The sequence below is a fragment of the Stenella coeruleoalba genome (genome assembly GCF_951394435.1).
Source record: "Stenella coeruleoalba genome assembly, chromosome: 2".
Lineage (NCBI taxonomy): Eukaryota > Metazoa > Chordata > Mammalia > Artiodactyla > Delphinidae > Stenella > Stenella coeruleoalba.
The window spans coordinates 63,384,484-63,407,278 of record NC_137147.1 but is presented as its reverse complement, the minus strand read 5'-3'; the positions used below and the strand labels follow the sequence as shown (position 1 = coordinate 63,407,278).

General features: G+C 42.0%; 1 protein-coding gene across 1 annotated transcript; it reads right to left on the bottom strand.

Moving 5' to 3' along the window:
* Window positions 1-542: 542 nt before the first annotated feature.
* SPTSSA (serine palmitoyltransferase small subunit A) lies at window positions 543-21,860 on the bottom strand. The gene is made up of 2 exons (XM_079913817.1): window positions 21,715-21,860; window positions 543-2,020 (listed from the first exon to the last, which is right to left on the bottom strand). Exons 1-2 carry the CDS (start codon window positions 21,815-21,817, stop codon window positions 1,917-1,919), a joined length of 207 nt encoding a protein of 68 aa, XP_079769943.1. The 5' UTR covers window positions 21,818-21,860; the 3' UTR covers window positions 543-1,916.
* Between the last annotated feature and the right edge of the window lie 935 nt (window positions 21,861-22,795).

Genomic DNA, 22,795 nt, shown 5'->3' with positions numbered 1-22,795 from the left:
TTATTTACTGACAAATAGACCAGACCCTTGCATCAGTGGGTGAGGATATGCTTCCCTGATTACCTCTCAGTGGACCTGCTCCTATTTCTCTTTCTGACTCTTCTCAAGATTCTCTGTAAGGCTAAACTTATCTTCTATCTATCTCACAGGCCAGTGTTTCGTAACAACCATTAAATACAACAGTGATTTAACGGATTTCAGCAGAGTGAGGATGAATTAAAGATTTCTGAGTAGAGGACTAGGATAGATCATCTGGATACCCATCTAAACTAGTGATTCTTGACTTTTCCTGTCTTCAGCTCACCAGAGATCCAGACATTAGAATCTACTTGTCAGTGGTTAAGGGGGGGAGGAGGGATGTCAGTGGAGGAAAGCCAGATTTAAGCATTCATTGAACAACTCCAGACTTAAATCCTCATATTCATTATTCTGCTTGAGATAGTGTGAATACTATAATTATGCCATAACCAGACATAACCACATCCAACTACTTTTAAGCACTTCAAAACTGAATACTTACATGTTATTCTCACCCTCCCTAATAGTAATGATATAAATTGATTCTCTAAAACTACCAGACTTTTATATTTTACTTAGTACCTCTGGACTAGAAAACACTCCAAAAGTCTAATTCATACAATTTGGGGCCAAAAGTACTTACATATTTTTTTTAAATAGTAAAACATTCTGGGAAGTATGTTAAAAAATGTCTAATGTTTTAAATTAGCGATACTTTTATGTTGAGAGACATGTTAAGATATACTTACTGCTTTTTTGTCCACAGCAATCAATCCAGAAGTATAAATATTAGATCAACATTTAACCAACGAGAAAAAAAAAAAAATACTGCTACATCAGCTGATTTTTCTCTCTTTGAATTTAATGAGTTTACATCAAAAAATTAGGTAGTCATTTTACATTTAAGGAATAAAAATCTTTTTAAAAAAAAAGCAATACAAAGAGTGAGAGGATTTTAACCAAGTTTACATTTCTTTTTGCTATAGTTTTTAACAATTCATCTCATCATATTACAATGTGCAAATGCATTTGCAGCACCCATTACAATCATGACACTAAATTTAAAGAAGTACATTGTTACTAATGGCCCTCAGAGGAAATTGATTTACCTTCTATTAAAAACTCTACTATATAGAAGCATTACATAATAATGCTACTTCACCACCATGTGTCACAAGAACCATCACCAAAGTTTTCTGGAAATGAGTCCACACGCAAATTAAATATTTAAAAGGTGAAATATTCCTTATTTGAACTTCAGCAAGGTCTTTCTTTTTCATTGTTAAGAAACACTTTAATAGTTTTAAAGTAAAAGCTGTTAAGAGTAGAGTCCAGAGAGCTAAAACCGTACTCCTGAGTTCAAACTTACAGAGAAGTCTTTTGTAAATAGTTCTCAATAAAATATCCTCCCTCCCCAGCCCCCTGCCCCAAATCGTGAATTTTTTTCTTACAAAACTTTGGTCAAGAGTAGAAATATATCCAGGCAGATATGTATGCCATATGATAGCAAGAACCGTAAAGCCCAACTAATGACTTTGGGTTTTAGAAATAGAAGGCAATTAAAATGTACTCAAAATTACATTAAGAAAAGCTTTCACTGGGTAATATTGAAACAGTCACAAAGGTTAAGAAAATACTGATATCAAAGTACAAATGACTACAATGTTAAAATAGACAAAAACTACTATACAAGAGCCTCTTTTAAAATTAAAAATAAAGAACACAACACATGAGTCAGGATTGTTTTCCTGTTCTACTCATAAATTTTAGTCTTTATATTCAGAGGGTCGGTTATGTTGACATCTAGTAGAGTTTCTTATGACATCTGATGAAGTCTCGTTCCAACTTCAGACAGTGGCTCTTCCCTAAAGAACCTCTTGATTTTGGTCACATCTTGGTCACTGTACAATTTCAAAGTAGTGCAGTATCGCCATGATGTGCTGAGGCATGAAGACATATCCTGTGTACAGTGCCATCCCCACGATGGAAACCAGCATGGAATCTGAGTTGTAGTTAAGGAAACTTCATTTAATTTACTTTTTCTCAGTTTATCCAAAACTAAATCCCCAAATGTTTTCAACAATTGTTCTATGTGGAAGCACCCATTCATTTAATGCTTTCTCATACCTACCAAGTATTTATAAAGAACAAATAACTATAATTATAGCCACTAACCTTAACTATGCCTGACACCATTCTGTTTTTTAAGCTCTTTTGTCTTCACCGTCACCTTACATGGTGCATACTATTATTCTCCCTATTATATTTCAAAACATCAGGCTGCTTAAAATGAAGCAGAGAAAGTGACTCTGTTCAATCTAAGAAACAGAAATGTATAGGAATAAAATTGTACAGTATTTAATGACTGCAAAATGTCTACAAGCTTGAACAATAAGTCTTGTCTGATCCAAGAATTTTAGAATTATTTAAACTAGAATGTGGCTAAGATATTGGCTTTAGAGCCAAAGATAAGATCAATCATATACTACTGACATAAACTGATAATAGCTGCTACTATTAAACATTTATTATTATTATTATTATCACTAAACTTTGCAACAACATCAAATAAAAGTCACCTTGATAACCTAAACCATAAACATTCTGCACTGTGGTCCGTTCTCCGCATTCCAAAAGGAATGTAAACTGTATAGGGGGCTTCCTTGGTGGCACAGTGGTTAAGAATCCACCTGCCAATGCAGGGGTCATGGGTTCAAGCCCCGGTCTGGGTAGATCCCACATGCCACGGATCAACTAAGCCCATGCGCCACAACTACTGAGCCTGCACTCTAGAGACCGTGAGCCACAACTACTGAAGCCTGCATGCTGCAACTACTGAAGCCCGCGTGCCTAGAGCCTGTGCTTCACAACAAGAGAAGCCATAGCAATGAGAAGCCCTTGCACTGCAAAGAAGAGTAGCCCTGCTCCCCAGAACTAAAGAAAGCCCACGCAGAGCAACAAAAACCCAACGCAGCCAAAAATAAATAAATTTATAAAAAATAAATAAACTGTATATATGCAAGTCAACAAGGAGCCCTCCTCTTGGGCCACACGAAATACTGCTAACAAAAATTATGTAAAAGGCTTCCCTGGTGGCGCAGTGGTTGAGAGTCGGCCTGCCAATTCAGGGGACACGGGGTCGTGCCCCAGTCCGGGAAGATCCCACAGGCCACGGAGCGGCTGGGCCCATGAGCCATGGCCGCTGCGCCTGCGCGTCCGGAGCCTGTGCTCCGCAACGGGAGAGGCCACAACAGTGAGAAGCCCGCGTATGGCAAAAAAAAAAAAATTATGTAAAACCTGAGGGCTTTTTGCTTTGCAGAGTCATGCTAAGGGGAATAACTACTTCTGAACTGGGACTGTTTTATGCATTCATTCATTCATTCATTCATATTCTCTCTCTCCCCTCCTCCCCCACCTCCTGTCTTACATACTTTCAGCTCTACATACTAGTAGTTCTATAACACCTTACATACCTTTATGAGAATATAGGGTTTAAATAAACAATGTGCTTACTACCAGCTAATATTTGTATAACAGTTTAGTTGACAAACCTCTTTTATGTATTATCTTGCTTGACCTTTACGGTTTTCCTGTGAAATGTTTATTCACTAGTACTCATCAGAGACTGACAAAACAGAGGGGACTTGTCCAGGGTCACACAAGAAGCTGTCTTTAGAGCCACAGCTCAAACCTGACTCAGACCCTAAGTTCATTCCCCTCATCTGGCAAACATGGGTGAAAAGTCTCCCATAATAATTTTTTTTGAAATGAAATTAAAATCATAATGATTTGGGGACTTCCCTGGTGGTCCAGTGGTTAAGACTCCACGCTCCCAATGCAGGGGGCACAGGTTCGATCCCTGGTCAGGGAACTAGATCCCACATGCCACAACTAAAGACCCAGCACAGCCAAAAAAATAAATATTTTTTTTTAAAAAAAAGATTCCCACATGCTGCGCAGCACGGCCTTAAAAAAAATCATATTGATTTTATAGTGGGATTTTACAGTCTTCATGGGAGAGGTCAGCCTGCATTCAGTCTTAGCTTTTTAGCTAAGGTTGGTCAAGTGTGGGTCCTGAGGTGGGGAGGGCAAGTGCTTGCTGATTAACAACCATTATTTGGTGATTTACATTTTTCTGGGCGGTAGGAGGAGCAGCTGGGTGATGGGTAAGGGGGTTAGGAGGAAGGGCCTTAGTGACAGGGAGATGGCCACAGTGGACATTCTTAGTCCTTCAGTGTCCCTCACAGTGCCCAGAATAGTGACCAGGACAATTTGGACACAGGGATATCCTGAAGCGGGATTTATGAAGAAGATGGACAGGACTTTGGAAATGGGTCACTGCATATGGCGGCAGAGGCCAGTGTCACATCTGCGGCCAAACCAATGACCCTGTTGGGGGTACCTGGGTTGGTGCTGCTCTCCCTGTGAAGAACTTCACAAGAGGGAGGGTGTTTGCAGGAAGGAGATGTGCACTGGTAGAGATGCAGATGTCAGATGTGGGTAGTTCTCCCACTACCTTTTTTTTTTTTTTAGCCGAGTTGGGTCTTTGTTGCTGGGCGCCGGCTTTCTCTAGTTGCAGCGAGTAGGGGCTACTCTTTGTTATGCGGAGTAGGGGCTACTCTTTGTTATGCGGTGTGGGCTTCTTGTTGCGGAGCACGGGCTCTAGGCGTGCGGGCTTCGGTAGTTGTGGCTCGCAGGCTCCAGGGGCAGGCTCAGTAGTTGTGGCTCACAGGCCTAGCTGCTCCGCGGCATGTGGGATCCTCCCGGACCGGGGCTCGAACCCATGTCCCCTGCACTGGCAGGGAGACTCTCAACCACTGCGCCACCAGGGAAGCCCTATGACCATTTTTTTAATTTACTTTTTAGCCTCCCTTAATCCAGTTCTTTCTTAAACAACCACCTTGTATTCACCACTTAATTTCTTTAAAAAAAAAAAAAAAAGTACAAACTTGCTGCTTCCATATCATTACCCATCACCCACACAACCATCTGCCTTCTACCTCTCCAGGCTATAGACACTGCTCTCAGGGCACCAACGACCTCCTATCAAATCCAATGGCTCTCTGAATTGACACTATTTTCATCTTTCCTCTTCAAAACTCCTTCAGCTCTGGGCTGAGGTACTTCTCTGGTGCTCTCCTCCCTTCTCTCGCACCATTTTCCTAGTTCACTGGCTCTTTTTCCCTGTCTGCCACTAATGTGTAAGATGATTAGAGTTAATTTTGTGCTTTTCTCCCAAACATCCACTCCAGCCCTCCTGCTAGTACAGCAGCCATGCTCTTTGGGTGGGCCTGACCCTATCCCAACTCCAGGGATAAGCCCTGACTGGTCTGAACCAGTTAAGATCTTCTCTTTTTAACAATGCCCACCCCCCAAATCTGATCAACCAGCTCAAAGTTTAGGAGTTCTGCCAGGAATCCAGGAACACAGATTCTCCTTCTAGAATATGCAGTTTGCTGATAGAATCCTGGAATCACTGGAGTCACTTTGCCTCCATAAGGAAATCAAAATTCCGAACAAAGTTGACAGATGAAGGTGGTGGAACAAAAATAATCACAGAAAAATGGAGCTAGAACACTGATCAAATGACCTGAGGCCCACCTTACCACTGGATTTTCAGATACATAAGCCAATAAATACGCCCTTTACCCATAAACCACCTTTAGATATTCTTTGCCATACTTGCAGTTGAAAGGATTCTAAATGATAAATGGAGTTCCCAATGATTTGTCTTGGGCCTACACACACTTATAACTTAAACAGCCACCTTAATGTTGTTGACCTGACCCCACCTTCTATACTGCAGACAAGTATTTCCTATGATACTGGACATTTCCACCTATGACGGGCTTAAATTCACAGAGCCAAAACTGAACTCATTAACTTTCTCCAAAACTACTTCTTCCTATAGGTCCTATTTTTCCAACGATTTGAAAATAGTTGACACACTATCTGATATAACTATAGGTTAACTATTTGCCTAGTCACTCAATCTAGAAATTGCTTTGATTCCTTCTCCCCAAATTCACATTATTTAAGACTTCTCCGTTCTTTCCAACCACAACAAATGACTTTTATCTCATGTTCCCCTACCCTTATCAATGATAAAGGATTGAGGTACTTATCATTCCTTACTTAATCACTTAAAAGCTCCCACTTTAGGCCTCAGGGTATTTTCCATGTCTCTCTTTACTAGAGTGATCCTTTTAAAATGCATGCTTCCCAATGCCTCTAGGATAGCACTTGGAATTCTAATCCAAGCATCTGAGGACCTTTCCAATCTAGCTCAAGTACCTGGTCTTAGGTTGGAGTGCAAGAAGTAGGCAAGAATTGAGAGGCTGGAACAGGGATTCTTGCATAAGTTATTCTGAAGGGAGTTTTATCAGAAGGGGAGTGAGCAGAACAGAACAGAGCAGGGGGAAAAGCTGAGGAGGTTCAGGAGCTCAGCTCCCACAGGGCGCTCTGGAGCATGAATTGTACCACATGTTGGTGTTGCTTTGAGGCAACAGGCCTGATCTTTTGTATCCCTTAATCTGTCAATCACTGGCAGTAGATAGGCTGAGGAAAAACCACCTGGGCGAGACAGCTGCCTTGGCCAAGGGCAGTAGTCTGGAGAAGGGGGAAGCTAGAAGGCAGTAACAGACAACACTCCCAGCAGCGAGGGAGAAGTACATCAGCTGGCAAAGGGGATCAAGGGGGGGACCAAAAGGATCTACAGTTGACCCTTGAACAACATGGGTTTGAACGGCACAGGTCCACTTATACGTGGATTCTTTTCAATAAACACCTACTACAGCACTACACAATCCACAGCTGGTTGAATCTGCAGATGTGGAGCCACAGATACAGAGGGCCCGACCGTAAAAAGTTATACTCAGATTTTCAACTATGCAGGGGTCAGCACCCCTAACCCCTGCTTGTCCAAGGGTCAACTGTACCATGCTGCTTTTCCATCATACCTCCCAACACTCCAAATCATCCCCCAACAAACACACATCCTACTCATGCCATATTACACAAGTCTCAGAAAACAATGTTCTATATTTTCAGACTGCTCTGCCTTTGATTACGGCTTAATAATGTGACTAAGGATAACAGCAGTGGCAGCTTTCATTTTGTCTAGTGTGCGCACGGCACTGTGTTAAGCCCTACAGTAATATCCCGAAATCAGAGTAAGCAATGGAGCCAATTCCAAACCAAGTCAAACTCCTAAAATGTGTTCTTAACCATTACACTATAATATCTTCCTATGTACGAAAAGTCCTAGTCCTCCAAGTAAAACCTAAACATTCTTAGAGCTCAGCTAGTCATCTCCTCTCGTTTGAGGCTCTCCCTAGCACTCATACTTTTTCTATTCTTACCCCAACGTCCTGGCAGAATTAACAATTCCTAATGCTCATCAAGTTCTTCACTCATATCACACAGAGCTTATCACCTGACATTACCTATTTGTTGATGTATTGATATTTATCTCATCCAGATTATCAACTCCTTGAACACAGGAACAATGTCTAATCATTTTTGTATCTCCAACATCTAACGTAACACACGCTTAATAAACATTTGATGAATAAAGGAATTGCTTAAGAAACATTATTTGACTCTAGATTCACTGTGGTGCTTTCTACGTATTCCACATATTACTGTGACCAACAAACTCTAAAGCAACGACAGCAAAGAAAACCAAAATCTGTTTCTAAGCAATACTATATTTTCAAGATGCTTTTTGGGTTTTTTAACAGCTTTTATGTAAGACTTACGAATGTATACACAAAGCAAATGAAATGGTATAGTAATAATCTTCAGGTCATTGGCTCAAATTCAAGTAAGAATTACTAAAAACAGCCATTTGAATGATTATATTACGTACTCTTTATGGCACTATAATTCTTCTATTTAGTATGGAGAATATATCAGTCAACATGCATAAATTAGCTTAACAGAGATTGCTCTACTATAAGACAGGAACCTGAAACTTAGGCTCAATTTTGTGAACACTAAATTGTCAAACCTTTAATCTTTTATATGCATATAAAATCAGGACATCTTTCCAAGTGAAACAAGAACTTATCAAAACTTTTTTTTTTTCTTGGCCACTCCAAAGGAATGTAGGATCCTAGTTCCCCCACCAGGGATCGAATCTGTGCCCCCTGAAATGGAAGCGCAGACTCTTAACCACTGGACCACCAGGGAAGTCCCCAGAACTTATCAAAACTTGAAAAGATGTTTTGCCTGGTTAAAATATTAGACATTAGAGTTCATGACTTTCTACAGCATTATGCTGTGATGCATACCTGTGGAGTAATAACAAATAAATGGCAATTATATATGCTAAATTCAGGATAGTGGTTACTTAGTGGGGTGAAATGGGAAGAGGAAGAAGGGAGATCAAGTGAGAAGGGGCACAAAGGGTCTTCAAATGCATGTTTTTCTTCAGTAGTTGGTATGGGCGCACTTTCATTATATTATTCTTTATGGGTTTTTTATTGCATGCCTGAATAGTTAATAAGTCTTACTTATTTTTTTAATAAGTAAGAACTGTAAAGGAAAATGGAACTGCATATAGTACTAGACTAAAAACTGTTTTATTTGAAGGATCTTTTTCCCTGGCAAAGTTTGGGTTAGGCATCACTGGATCTAATTTGCTACTAGGAAATAAACAGAAAATCTTAGCTCTCAGAAACAGAATAAACAACTCTCAATTCTGACCAAGAAAACAGAAAATTACCAAAAGTCACTTGCACCTAGATGCAAATGCCAATTATTAGCTACTCAAAATAATAACAATAATATTAAACCTAACCTTTTACCCAGAGCCACTTATTAAATTTAACTTTTAATTCTATTTCCCTCAAAAAAAAGTTTCTGTATTCTGATCCCACTTCTCCTAAGTATTTCCAGAATCACAATAATTAAATAAGCCTCTAAAAGTAAGTTTTCTATACAATTAAATTTCAAAATTATTCCCCTAAATTATCCTAAAGCTCTCAACCATAAGAGAATATTTTTTACTGAAGTATAGTTGATTTACAATGTTTCAGGTGTACAGCAAAGTGATTCAGATATATATATATTCTTTTGTAGATTCTTTTCCATTATAGGTTATTACAAGATATTGATTATAGTTCCCTGTGCTACACAACAGGTCCTTGTTGTTGATCTGTTAATCCCAAATTCCCAATTAATCCCTCCCCCCACAAATAAGAGACTATTTAAAACTGACTTAACTATACAGTGAAACTCATATTAAATGAACAAGTAAACAATGGGACCATGAGGAATTTCTACTAGCCTTAATAATCACATTGCAAAACATGCAAAACAGTGCCTTTTAATAAGTAACCTTCTACAAATGCAATTTAAGCAATTTTAGCCATGTAGCTGAAATAGCTCCAATACACTGAGTTGAATACGCGCTGAGATTATGCTTGGCACCATTCCAAATGGCAGTTTTATTGTGACATTTGCAAGGCTGGGGAACTTGTGACCTTCATCTTCTTAGAAATGTTCTCACAAACAGAGCTAAACATACACCATTTAGAATATAACAGCTATTATTTGCTATCTGGGTACTTGAGTGGATTTCTCAATCCACTGCGTTCTTTAACACACCTCTCAAAGTTTAAAGTATCCTTGACACACTGTGAAGTACAAGAAATGGATACTGGAATCACCATGGCACTGGAAGAGAACCTAGGTCTGAGCTGCAATTCTGCCAATCCCTGGTTGTGTCAAAAACTCTCTGATCACTAGTCTCCTTATCTACGGTTTGGGGACACACATCACCTACCTTTCAGGGTTGATATAAAAATTTGGAATCAAATCTATTCTGCAACAAAAGGTAATATAATCTTTATTGAAATTATTGCTTGAGGGCTTGGGCACTTAACATTATGACTCAGACCTCTGTTTGGAAATTGCCCAAGGTCACCCTGCTATTAACTTGTTATTTATAGTATAATCCTAAGGCATCACAACCTCTCTGGACCTGAGTTTCTTCTCCATAAAATGAAATCCCTTCCTGGATTAATGTTAGGATCCCACTTGCTTGGAGATTTAAGCACCAGTTCTCAATCATCCTTAATGTAATCTTCTCTTTGAGACACTGAGGCGCGCGCGCGCACACACACACACACACACACACACACACAGAAAATGTAAATATTCAGTGTTATATAATACACATATATTGGAAGGTAATACACAAAGTGATAGAGTAATCTTTCCATCTACCAAGCCCTTACTGCTGTTTGTCTAAGTATCAGCAGCTGTACCAAGATTAATCACGTTTATGTTTTAGAGGGGGAACCATGATTCAAGAAATAGAGAATAAAGCTAGTGAAATCCAGACTATAACAAACCAAAAACCTCAAAAATTAAAAAATATGTCTTTTCTGTTTTGTGCGTATGTAACTGTCTCTACCACTGAATGTTAAGTGCTTGAGAGTGAACGCCTCGGCTGCTCTTTGCTTCCGGTTGTAGCATTGTTAGACAAAGCAGGCACTTCCTCAACCATTCAAGAACTGAGCAGATAATGTGCCAGGATTGTGCAGGCACTGCCGAAAGTTGTTTGTTCAAGGCCTGAGTGAACAATCAGAGGTTATTTATAACCTGGACATAACATAAATATTTTATGGGTCCAATGGATTAAAAAGCAAATAGATGTGAAACCATATATCTGTGTGCTGTTTGCTGTTTTCTTTAACAGGGATCCCCAGCTAATCATGAGCTGATAAGTTCCCAGTTAGGCAGGAAAAAAAAAAAAAAAAAAAGACTTTTTGCCCATACACGGGATTGGCCATCCCCAGTCCTTTTCTCAGCAACTTAAAAAAAAGAGGAAATGCTTTAAAGTTAAATACAGTACATCAGAAGTAAGACCACGGTAACTATCTCCTGCCCTAACCAGTAACCCCGTACTATCACCGCCTACCTTAGCAACCTATTCGCAAGACTTTGGAGAAACCAAAAGTAGCTCCTCATTGGGAAAAGGGCAGGGGCCTTCGTTCCAGTGGGTATGATTTATTCCTCTTCACTAGTCTAATTTCAATGTTTTCAGTCTCTGATGGCCCTGGTCACATTAAAAAACAAAGCTAAAATGTCATCTAAAACAATCCAATCTTCTATTAGTCAAATTCCTTTTGTAAAACTAACTCTAAAAAGCTACTTTTATCCTCAGAAATATTCAAAAGTTTTGATAAATTTAATTTTTTTAAGAAACCATCTTAATGAAAAAAGAAAACAAAGTATCTGACAAAGTATTACCATAGGCTGTTTGGTGAAAAGCCATCAAAGTTCTAAGGGAAAGCAGGTGTCAGCTGCTGAATGATGCTCCAAAAAGGACTCTTTCCTATTACTGCAGGTTTTGTCCCTTGACCTTGAAAAACTAGAGACCATCACCAAAAGTAAGGGACTTCCTTACTTCCTGGTGGTACTTCCCTGGTGGTCCAGTGGTTAGAACTCCGTGCTTTCACTGCCGAGGGCACGGGTTCAGTCCCTGGTTGGGGAACTAAGATCCCGCAAGCTGCGTGGCACGGCCAAAAATTTAAAAAAAAAAAAAAAATGAAAGCTTATTTTTACCAAATATATCACTTTTGATGCTTTCCTAGTTGCCATAAATGAAAGCAAGTAGAAGATAATGATATGGTTATAGTCCTGTGTAAGTCAGCCAATTTGATATTCTTGGGCCATAGTAAAGGATATCACATCAGCATCAGAGGTTACTGTTGGCAAGCAAAACCCATTCTCTGAGCTTTCTGTAGTGTTGGTCATACTTAAGTATGGAAATTGATTTTAGAACAACTTGATGATGAACTCTTTAAAAACTAAACAAACAAAAAAGCCTGCTGCTGAAACCAGCAGTGATCATGTTCAACTCTGAGCTGAAATCCTAGAAATGGTTTGTAGCTCTGAACCCAGAGACACCAAGGCTATGTATCGCTATATGTCTTTATAATTAGAGCTTCTATTAATCACATGAAGATCTGAAGTTCCAGGGTCAAGGGGGAAAAATTACCTGTCTGCTCTAAAATATAATCTGTTCTGATATAACACATTTCTGGAACATCAATTAACCCATATGTGACTAGGATATCACAGGAGCTGCATGGTTTCATATGGGATTTTTTGTAAATTAGGAGAGCCAGATTAGTGAGGAAAGAATTATAATCTCCAGCAAGAAACATCCCTCAGCTCAGCAGCTGCAGTCCTTTTAGCTCTATTTTAAGAAAATTAAAAATTAGCATCTGTACCTGGGCTCCCTCTCCAGAAAGGTACACCTCCAGGCTCGCACAGCTCCCAACTAATGGCAGGACTGCACTGCCTCCTGCATCTCCTCGACGGCAGCCCACACCATCTCCATCACTTCAGCAGTTCCAGTCAACTCTGTCCATGCATTTTTAATGTCCCTGGGGCAGTGCCCAGCCTGTCTGCCCAGGTTATCCAAGTTGTCCCCCAAGATGCCAATCATTAGCACCTGCTTACGAAGTTGCATAGATTTTGAGGGGCTTATGATATTTTCCCATAAACTCTTTTATTTGAGAATTTTTCAGGAACGCATACAACATATGATGGCCAAAATTCTTGTATTAGTAGTAATTCTACTTTTCATAACTATTGATCATAAATACAACACTGTCTATCATTCCATAACTACTATTTTTTTTATTATTATTGTTTCTGGCTGCATTGGGTCTTTGTTGCTGTGCGCGGGCTTTTCTCTGGTTGCAGCGAACAGGGGCTACTCTTCGTTGTGGTGCATGGGCTTCTCATTCTGGTGGCTTCTCTTGTTGTGAAGCACGGGCTCTAGGAGTATGGGCTTCAGTAGTTGTGGCACCTGGGCTCGGTAGTTGTGGCTTGCGGGCTCTACAGCGCAGGCTCAGCAGTTGTGGCGCACAGGCTTAGTTGCTCTGCAGCATGTGGGATCTTCCCGTACCAGGGATTGAACCTGCGTCCCCTGCACTGGCAGGTGGACTCTCAACCACTGCACCACGAGAGAAGCCCCCATAACTACTGTTTTTTAAGCATTCCAATTCATGAAAAGTATATATCCTCTCTTAAGTAGATCTTTTAGAACACAGAGTTTTAATTATTAAAATTGAGCATTGGGGTTTTTTTTAATCTAAAGAATTTACCTTCAACTTCCCTGGTGGCGCAGTAGTTAAGAATCCACCTGCCAATGCAGGGGACACGGGTTCAAGCCCTGGTCCGGGAAGATCCCACATGCCCCGAGCAACTAAGCTCCTGCGCCACAACTACTGAGCCTGCGCTCTAGAGCCCATGAGCCACAACTACTGAGTCCACGCACCACAACTACTGAAGCCCACGCGCCTAGAGCCCGTGCTCTGCAACAAGGGAGGCCACCGCGATGAGAAGCCTGCACACCCCAACGAAGTGTAACCCCGCATTCTGCAAATAGAGAAAGCCCATGCACATCAACGATGACCCAACCCCAACGTAGCCAAAAAAAAAAAGAATTTATCTTATCCTTGCTCCTAAGCACCACAAATGTTACAACAATCAAACCCTGAGCCGGGGTGTGGGGTGGAGGAGGTCACAAGGTCTTTAAGAATATGACGCAGTGGAGACAGGATCCACATTCAGCTCTACTGAAAAATCACTGGTATCACATGCAGAAACACTGTAGATCATCTGTATGTGCTTTGTCCCCACTGCCATCAACCTCCCATGACTTGCCCTGACATCCTAGTACAGATCACCTAGTTCTTGTGTAGCATAGTTTTTCTCTTCCACCTTTCCTGAAAGAAAAGAACTTTTTCCTACTAAAGAAAAAGTTATAATATCCTAAGGAGTACAGACAAGGGATAGTCTGACATTCTCACACGGCCAGCCAAATATCCAGGCAGTGTCAAACAGGCTAGAGCTGCTGTTTTCAAACTAAAGCACAGGAGCCCTGGAGGAACAAGACTTTTCAGAGGATTAGAATCGGTTAAGGGGAATCAGTTTACAAATCTTCAGCTTCCAGTGTACTCTCTCCTCAAGCTGATCTGAGAACTGTGATCTGCTAGTTCTCCTTCCCATCCCCCACGCCCTTACAACTTCACTTCTCTCACTTTACTTCCAGAATCTTACAATTACGCATTTCCCCAGGGCATAAAATAACCTCTGGGACAGCAAACAAAGGAATAGTAACTCACTTACTTTGTACTTTATTTTGTTGAGGTAACAGACTCCTGGCACAGCTCCAAACCTCACCTATCTATCCATCTAATCATGTGAATTTGGAAATGAGACACCTTTGCAATCTGGGCCCGGCAAAATGCCTCCAGCAAGGAGGATGGTGAGAGGGGCCGTTCTGCCATCACTGAGGTAGTGACCAGAGAATCCACTGTCAACATTCACGAGTGCACCCATGGAGTGGGTTTCAAGAAACGTGCCCCTCAGGCACTGAAAGAGATCCAGAAATCTGCCATGAAGGAGACAGGAGCTCCAGATGTGCACAGTGACAACAGTTTCAACAAAGCTGTCTCGGCCAAAGGGTTATGGAATGTCCCATACTGTATCCACGTGTGGTTGTGCGGTTGTCCAGAAAACATGAAGCTGAAGGTTCACCAAACAAACTCTATACGTTGGTTACCTAAGTACCTGTCACCACTTTGAAAAACCTATAGTCAATGCGGATGAGAACTAACCACTGACTGTCAAATAAAATTATAAAACAGCAACAACAAAAAAGTGAGACAGGACTGAAGGTGTTTACATAACAATTATTTGAACAGAAAAATGACACTGAGCTTTTTCTGACAGAAATTAAGACTGATTTTGCCTATTTGGCTTCACAGTGAGGACCAGCTTTGCCAATCAGGTCATGTGATGAATGTGTTCTATGAATTGTATAAGAAAAAAATTATAGTTTTAAGGTTTTAGCAAAAACACCCTGAGAAAACCAAAATTCAAAAAGAGTCATGTACCAAAATGTTCATTGCAGCTCTACTTACAATAGCCCAGAGATGGAAGCAACCTATGTGCCCATCATCGGATGAATGGATAAAGAAGATGTGGCACATATATACAATGGAATATTACTCAGCCATAAAAAGAAACAAAATTGAGCTATTTGTAATGAGGTGGATAGACCTAGAGTCTGTCATACAGAGTGAAGTAAGTCAGAAAGAAAAAGACAAATACCATATGCTAACACATATATATGGAATTTAAGAAAAATAATGTCATGAAGAACCTAGGGGTAAGACAGGAATAAAGACGCAGACCTACTGGAGAACGGACGTGAGGATATGGGGAGGGGGAAGGGTGAGCTGTGACAGGGCGAGAGAGAGTCACGGACATATACACACTAACAAACGTAGTAAGGTAGATAGCTAGTGGGAAGCAGCCGCATGGCACAGGGATATTGGCTCCATGGCACAGGGATATTGGCTCGGTGCTTTGTGACAGCCTGGAGGGGTGGGATAGGGAGGTTGGGAGGGAGGGAGACGCAAGAGGGAAGACATATGGGAACATATGTATATGTATAACTGATTCACTTTGTTATAAAGCAGAAACTAACACACCATTGTAAAGCAATTATACCCCAATAAAGATGTTAAAAAATAAAAAAAAAAATTAAATCTTTTGTAATTGTCTAAATTCACTATGAAAGATTTCAGATGTCAACTTAAATGAGTGAGAGGATACACAGTATGTGCTTTTTGTTCTTTTAGGGAATGCACAAATGAAAAGTCTGAATACCACTGGGCTGGAGGGTTGGAAGTATTAATTTATCAGTTACAGAGACCTCCCTGGTGGTCCAGTGGTTACGACTCTACGCTTCCACTGCACAGGGCTCCGTTTTGATCCCTGGTCGGGGAACTAAGTAAGATTCCACATGCTGCACGACTCAGCTACAAAAAAAAAGTTTTTTTAATTAAAAATAATTTATCAGTTACAGTTATTCCTAGCTCAGCTTTCCTCATTTAGCCCTCCCTCGTAATGGAAAACTGCATTCATTTCTACAAAAGGAAGATCAAATGAAATGGCATAGGGCGTCCCTGTTGGCGCAGTGGTTAAGAATCCACCTGCCAATGCAGGGGACACGGGTTCAAGCCCTGCTCCGGGAAGATCCCACATGCCGAGGAGCAACTAAGCCCGAGCACCACAACTACTGAGCCTGCCCTCTAGAGCCTGCGAGCCACAACTACTGAGCCCGAGTGCCACAACTACTGAAGCCTGCGCACCTACAGCCCATGCTTCGCAATAAGAGAAGCCACCACAATGAGAAGCCTGCTCACCGCAATGAAGAATAGCCCCTGCTCGCCACCTGCACCCCCCCGCCGTCTATGCGCAAAGACCCAATGCAGCCAAAAATAAATGAACTTATAAAAAATAAATAAAATAAACTGTCAAACATGTTAATTACTCTAGTATATTGACAGGTGAAGAAAAATCCTTCTCAATTCTAGCTTTAAGCATTTGAGGATACAGCGAAAATCTGAGAAAATAACTTAGTCGCTACTGAAAAGAACATACAGCTTAAAATGTAGCGCTGGGGAGGGGGAGGGGCAACATAGGGGTAGGGGAGTGGGAGATACAAACTATTGTGTGTAAGACAGGCTCAAGGATGTATTGTACAATGCAGGGAATATAGCCAATATTTTGTAACAACTGTAAATGGAAAGTAATCTTTAAAGCTGTATAATTTTTTTTAATTTTTAATTTAAAAAAAAGGAATGCTTTTTTTCATTATCACTCAAAGCTTATCTCAATCCAAAATATCTACCTTTGCTTCTACCCTTGCCTCCTCCAGCCACCCTTAATTTATTCCAAATCCTGCAACCAAAGTAAACCTTTTCAAACTTAAAAAGTCAGATTGGATCACTCCTCTATCAAACCTTCCAAGAGTACCTTTTTTTTTTTATTTTTATAAATTTATTTATTTATGGCTACATTGGGTCTTCGTTGCTGCGTGCAGGCTTCCTCTAGTTGCAGTGAGCGGGGGCTACTCTTCACTGCGGTGCGCAGGCTCAGTAGTTGTGGCTTGTGGGCTCTAGAGCGCAGGCTCAGTAGTTGTGGCACACGGGCTTAGTTGCTCCACGGCATGTGGGATCTTCCCAGACCAGGGCTCGAACCCGTGTCCCCTGCATTGGCAGGCGGGTTCCCAACCACTGAGCCACCAGGGAAGCCCCAGAGTACCCTTTTTTACCAAAATTAAAGTCCTTACAAAGACCTCCAGGACCTCCAAAGAGTCTGACCTCACCTCCTAGGACTCTCCCGCACACTCACTCTGCACTAGCCATACCTGCCTCAGTGATGGCCTTCATCCATGCCAGGCAGGCTCTGGACTCAGGGACTTTGCAATGGCTAATCCCTCTGCCAGCTCTGCTCTTCCCTCAGATTTCTACCCTGCTAACTCCCTCACCTCCTTTATCTTTTTACTCAAATATGCTTTTGCAATGAAGCCTCTCCTGATATCCTCTTTAAAAACAGTAACTCCATCCCATCCACACATTTCTTATCCCCCTGACCTATATTTCTGCTTTCCATAATGCTTACCACCTAACATACTATATATTACACTTTTTTTTTTTTTTTTTTTTTGGTAATACCTCGCTGCCTGCAGGATCTTAGTTCCCTGACCAGGGATCAAACCCATGCCCCCTGCAGTGGAAGCACAGAGTCCTAACCACTGGACTGCCAGGGAATTCCCACTATATATTTCACTCATTATCAAAGTTTCCCAAGGACAGGGATCTCTGTCTCATGTGCTGACTGATACATCACAAGCATCTAGGCCAGCATCTGGCACAAGGTACGCACAGAAGTGTCTGTTCAATTAAAAACCAGTCTCAACCTGCTTTTTCAACTTTACTTCCCACCCACTCTGCCTTAAAGAATGCCTGCTCCAGCCAAGTCAGCCTGGCGTACTCACCATACCAACACATCTCTGCACCCCAGTCCACACCTTCTCCCCACCTAGGAGAAAATAAAGCAAAGAACTCAAATACCTCCCTGAAAGTTCTCTGAGTCCGCCATGCTCTTCCTGCCCTGCATCCCAAAGCACTCACTGCCCAGCTCTTTCAGCAGAATAACAAGGGGTGGGGCAGGGATCTACCTGAGAACATGTGTCAATTCTAATTTTTCCTGAACTTGGATCTAATTTCCTTGAAGAAATGAAGTCCATCTTCTTGGAAACTTAGAACAGAACTCAGGATGGTGAAAATTTTTTTAATTAAAATAAATTTTAAAACCCTGTTCCTAGGATTTTTTTTCCCATTCAAAATGAAAAGAGCTTTGAGTCTCATGGGGAAAGGAAAAATGTATATTCCTGTGGTTTATTTTCCTACTTTATTAAATAGTTAGTCCCCTTCAGCTCTACCATCTCCCACCTCCTCTCCCTTCTCCAGTGAATAATTCTTGTCTGTTCACTCGATGCCAGCCCCTGTATGCCAGCTGTTGTACTATACTACTGTACTTTTCAAGGTACTGTATTGTAAGATTAAAAATGTTTTCCTTATTTTTTGTATTTGTTTTCTATTACAGTACAGTACTATGTAGCCAATTGTGTTAGTTGGGTACCTAGGCTAACTTTGTTGGACTTAACGAACAAATTGGACTTAACCGAATGCGCTCTCGGAACTGGTCTGTATGTAGGGGACTTATTGTATTTAAATGTCAGTGAGAAAAATGTCAGTGAGAAAATTGTTACTGGATTTGAGTGACTCTACTCAAAAGGTATGAGCACCTCCCTTCATCTCCAGAACTCTCACTCCATGCCTAGGAGGCCCTACGGGAACAGATATGACCTCCTTTCCTACTACTCACCCCCACTAACTCTACCCCAGACACACCAGCCACTCAGCTATCCCAGAAACAAGCCAGATACGCTGGTGCTTCAGGGCATTCCTAGTTACTGTTCCTTCTGCCTGGAATGCTCGATCCTCTGGAATTTTTCCCCTGCTTAAATCTTTCTAAATGTCCCCTCCCTGACCACTCTAACTAAAAATCAAAGAACATGGACTCTTTCTTAGTTCCTATCCTCCTCTCCATTTTATTTTTCCCCATAACAGCTATAACAATCTAATAATCTAATTTTTTACTTATTTATCTAGTGGGATTAGAATAAATATTTTTATCTGTTTTATTCACAGGTAAATCCCTACTATCTAGAATAGTATCTGGCAATTAGAAAGTATACAATACTTGTGGAATACAGAACTCAGCAAATGTACATGTCTTACAAATGAGTAGACAGAGCAAGGCAAATTTTGTTAACATCTCCAAAATAAATCAAAGAAGTTCTTTCAATCTATAGCCTTTTCTACTTCTTTAAGCTTGAATTCTCTACAAGAACTGAATGTTGTTCATCAGGAACAGTCAAGTTCCAAAGCTACTCTAAAAGTGGCTTAAAATCAGTGCTTCTGCAATTTCTTTGAAATGACAAATCAACATATAAACAAATGTTTGTCATTAAAAAAAAATGTTTGTCAAGCATTATTTGTGTGCCCAGCACTGTGGTTGAAAAAAAAAAACTCTTTCCTTGAAGAGACATGGACTGTCTTTCAGGGGGAATCTAATTCTAAACATAAACCAAAAAAACTGCCTGCATTTTGCTTAAAATAAATACAAATATAAAATGTCATGGAAACATAAGAAGCCATTACAGAATAAGCCTTTGTTTTTTTAATTAAAAGAACAACGCTAAAATAACTTTTACTTATGCTTCCAATTATTTTAACAAAGATTTTTAATTTTCTAGCTCCCCTCAACATCATGATTACAATGTTACCCAGTAAGGCACTACAGGGAGTGTCTCACTGGTTACAAAACATGTCTTGGTTACAAAACCTGGTCTTTTCCTTTCCCACTGATGGCTGCCAATAGAGAAAGGGGACTTTCGAAACATGTTAAAACTTCCCCTCCAGAGGTAGATGTCAACAGGTCCCAGCAGGTCTCTTTCAGGTTGGTTGCAAATCTCACTAGTGTGTGTGGTTTTTTTTTAATGAAATCATGTGATCCCATAAACCAATGAGAAGTCAAATGCTTCAAAGGCAAAAACCCACAGAGCTACTACATATCATTTCATAATTTATTCATAATTTATTTCTCCATCCCCCCCAAGAAAAACACGGAGGTATTTATGACACTATTACTATTGCAATATAATACAGAAAAACCTTAACACCACTGACACCATAGCATTTATCTATGTGCCAACAAAAACCTTTAAGACTAAAATTACAGTGTGGACTCTGATAGTGGGGTACTACATTCAACTTGATTTAAAGAGTTTCGATTTAGCACAACATTGTTTATGTTTAAATTCACTTTTTAATAACTTTAACTGAGTCAAGAGGTGGTATATATTTTAGTATACATTTTACAAGGATGACCTCATGAGCTCCAACCTATAGAACTTAAAGTGAAACTAAACTGCAGCTACAAGTAAATGATGCAGGAAATTAGGGCATACTTTACATTCAGACTTTAAATCCAAACTCTGCATTCTGCTTCTCAAACTCCAGGTTTGGAAAGAAATGCCAACAATAATAAAACTAAATTTCCTTGTAAAGCAGCTAAGATGCCTCAAAGTGTTGAGACAAAGGACTCAGCTTTGAGTACAATCCTATGCTATTTGTTCAATCCTATTTGTTCAAGACAAATAAACACACTTATTAAGGCTTGGAATGAAATTACCTCAGTCACTCTACCACGTATTTGCAAAGTTGTTCTGAAGCTACTCCAAACTAAACCACACTGAAGACGAGAGGCCCTGTATGAAGCAAGCATGCTATATAAAACATGTTTCATATTGGCCCTCAAGTTTTTTTTAAAAAGTTATCTCTCATGAGTATTTATTCTGCAAGAATAATATCAAGGGATGTCAACATAGACAAATGAAGACAGACTTCAGGAAGCCTCTCTTCACAACCTTGAGTTATTAATTGAGCTTATGAAAGTTAGATGAGTTAAGATACAGGCAAAGCACTTAGCACAGTTGCTTGGCTGGTAGTAAATGCTCTATAGTCGTTAACGAGTAGTTATTAGCCATCTACGAAAACACAGCTTCAAACACTATCTACAACTAACCACATATTCCTTTTCGGGCTCGACTGTTACGGACTGTGCAAACATCAAATTAATGAGTAGAACAGACTTTTTAAACCATCTTGAAGACCAAAAAGGGATGATTAACGAACTGCTTTCAAAAACTGTATTGGGATGCCATGAGTACAAATTCACAACCTGACTTAAAAGCCGATAAACTGGTTAGCATTCTTATTAGGACCAAAGCCAGCTAAATCAGGGACAGCTAAAGGTCAAAAGCGTCCAAGCCGGGAGCGATTTGCTCCACTTACACGGTCCCTGCCTCCCACGGGAACAGGAGATTGAATCAAAGGCTGGCACGGCCGAAGTGCAGGCGAGGGCACACCAGGTAGACATCGCCCTAGGGGATCTCCTCCAGCAATAAAGGCGCTTCTACCTCGGTCCAGTGACTCACCGGCGACCTCAGATCGCAAAAGAGTTCTCGTCCCCCACCCCCCAACCGCGGGAGCGCCACCCTCGGCCCCGAGACCTCGGTCCCGCGTGCCCGCCGCGAAGAGGCGAGTCTGCGCGCGCAGTTCCCGCGGGGCCGCCTCTCCGTCCTCCCGCCGCCCCGCGCCCGCCAGGCCCTGGGCCCGGGAGGATGCCGCCCGGGCCCCCGCGCCCCGACCCGGCCCCGCGCCCGCGGCCCGGGCAGGATACTGAACACAGTCCGCTCCCAGGGCTCCAGCATGTAGAGCGCCGTGACCAGCAGGTACTGGTAGTAGAACCAGGACATCTGTTTCCAGGCCCGCGCCAGCGCCATCCCTGCCACGCGCCTCCCGCGTTGCAGCCAAACGTCAGTCTGTCCGGCCGGCCTCCCGTTCGCGTCCTAGAGCCCCTGACCGCCAGGCCCGCCTGCCCCGCGCCCATTGGCCGGCCCGGCCCGGAGCGTCACCCGTGAGCACGCCCAGCCCCGCGCGCTCCCGGGCAGCCGGCCGCGAGCCCCGCCCGGCCGGCGTTTATTGGCCAGGCCTCGGCCTCGCGCCGCGCCCGCTCCCTTCCCGCTGTTCCCCCTCACGGGGCTACGCCCACGCGAGCCCGAGAACTGTCCCCGCGAGAGTGCCCCGCCCGGCCCCGCCTCGCCCGGCAGTTGGCTGGGGGGCGGTAGTGACCGCTGGGGTCCTGCCGCGGGGGTCCCCCGAGTCGGGCCCAGAAACGCCAGTCGAAGAAATATTTGTGGAATACCAGTGACGCCTTAGGCGTCCTCCTGGGCTGGGGGAATTACAGGGTGAATAGGAGTATATTAGGATCCTTACCTCTTGCAGTTTACGATCTAGGGGAGGAGACAGGCATTCACAAATGCCCGAAAAGCTGTGATCGGTGCAGAGGGGGAGAGTAAGGTGCTCGGAGAGGGTGGGGAGGCGAGCATCGCCCAGTCAAGCAGGTCAGGAAAGGCATCTGTGAAGAAGTGATGCACACACTGCCCTCTTCCTCCTTCCCCACCCACACGCGGGCTCACACACACAAAAGCACACCCACATAAACCAACATACCCCGTGCACTCCTTAACCTAAAGACAAGAGAGAGATTACCATAAATATGTCAATCTGCCCACCTCTCTTAGTGGCGAAAGGTACCGTGTAGGTCAAGACCGGGAGAAGGACGCGGATCTGGTCGGTTCTGCAGATGACAGACTACTTGAGATCCGTCTGTGGGACAGATACCTCCTGGAGATGCACTCTTAAAAGTCCAGATTTTCCCACTGGCAAATGGGCCAGCAACATTGCACTCACCTTCAGGA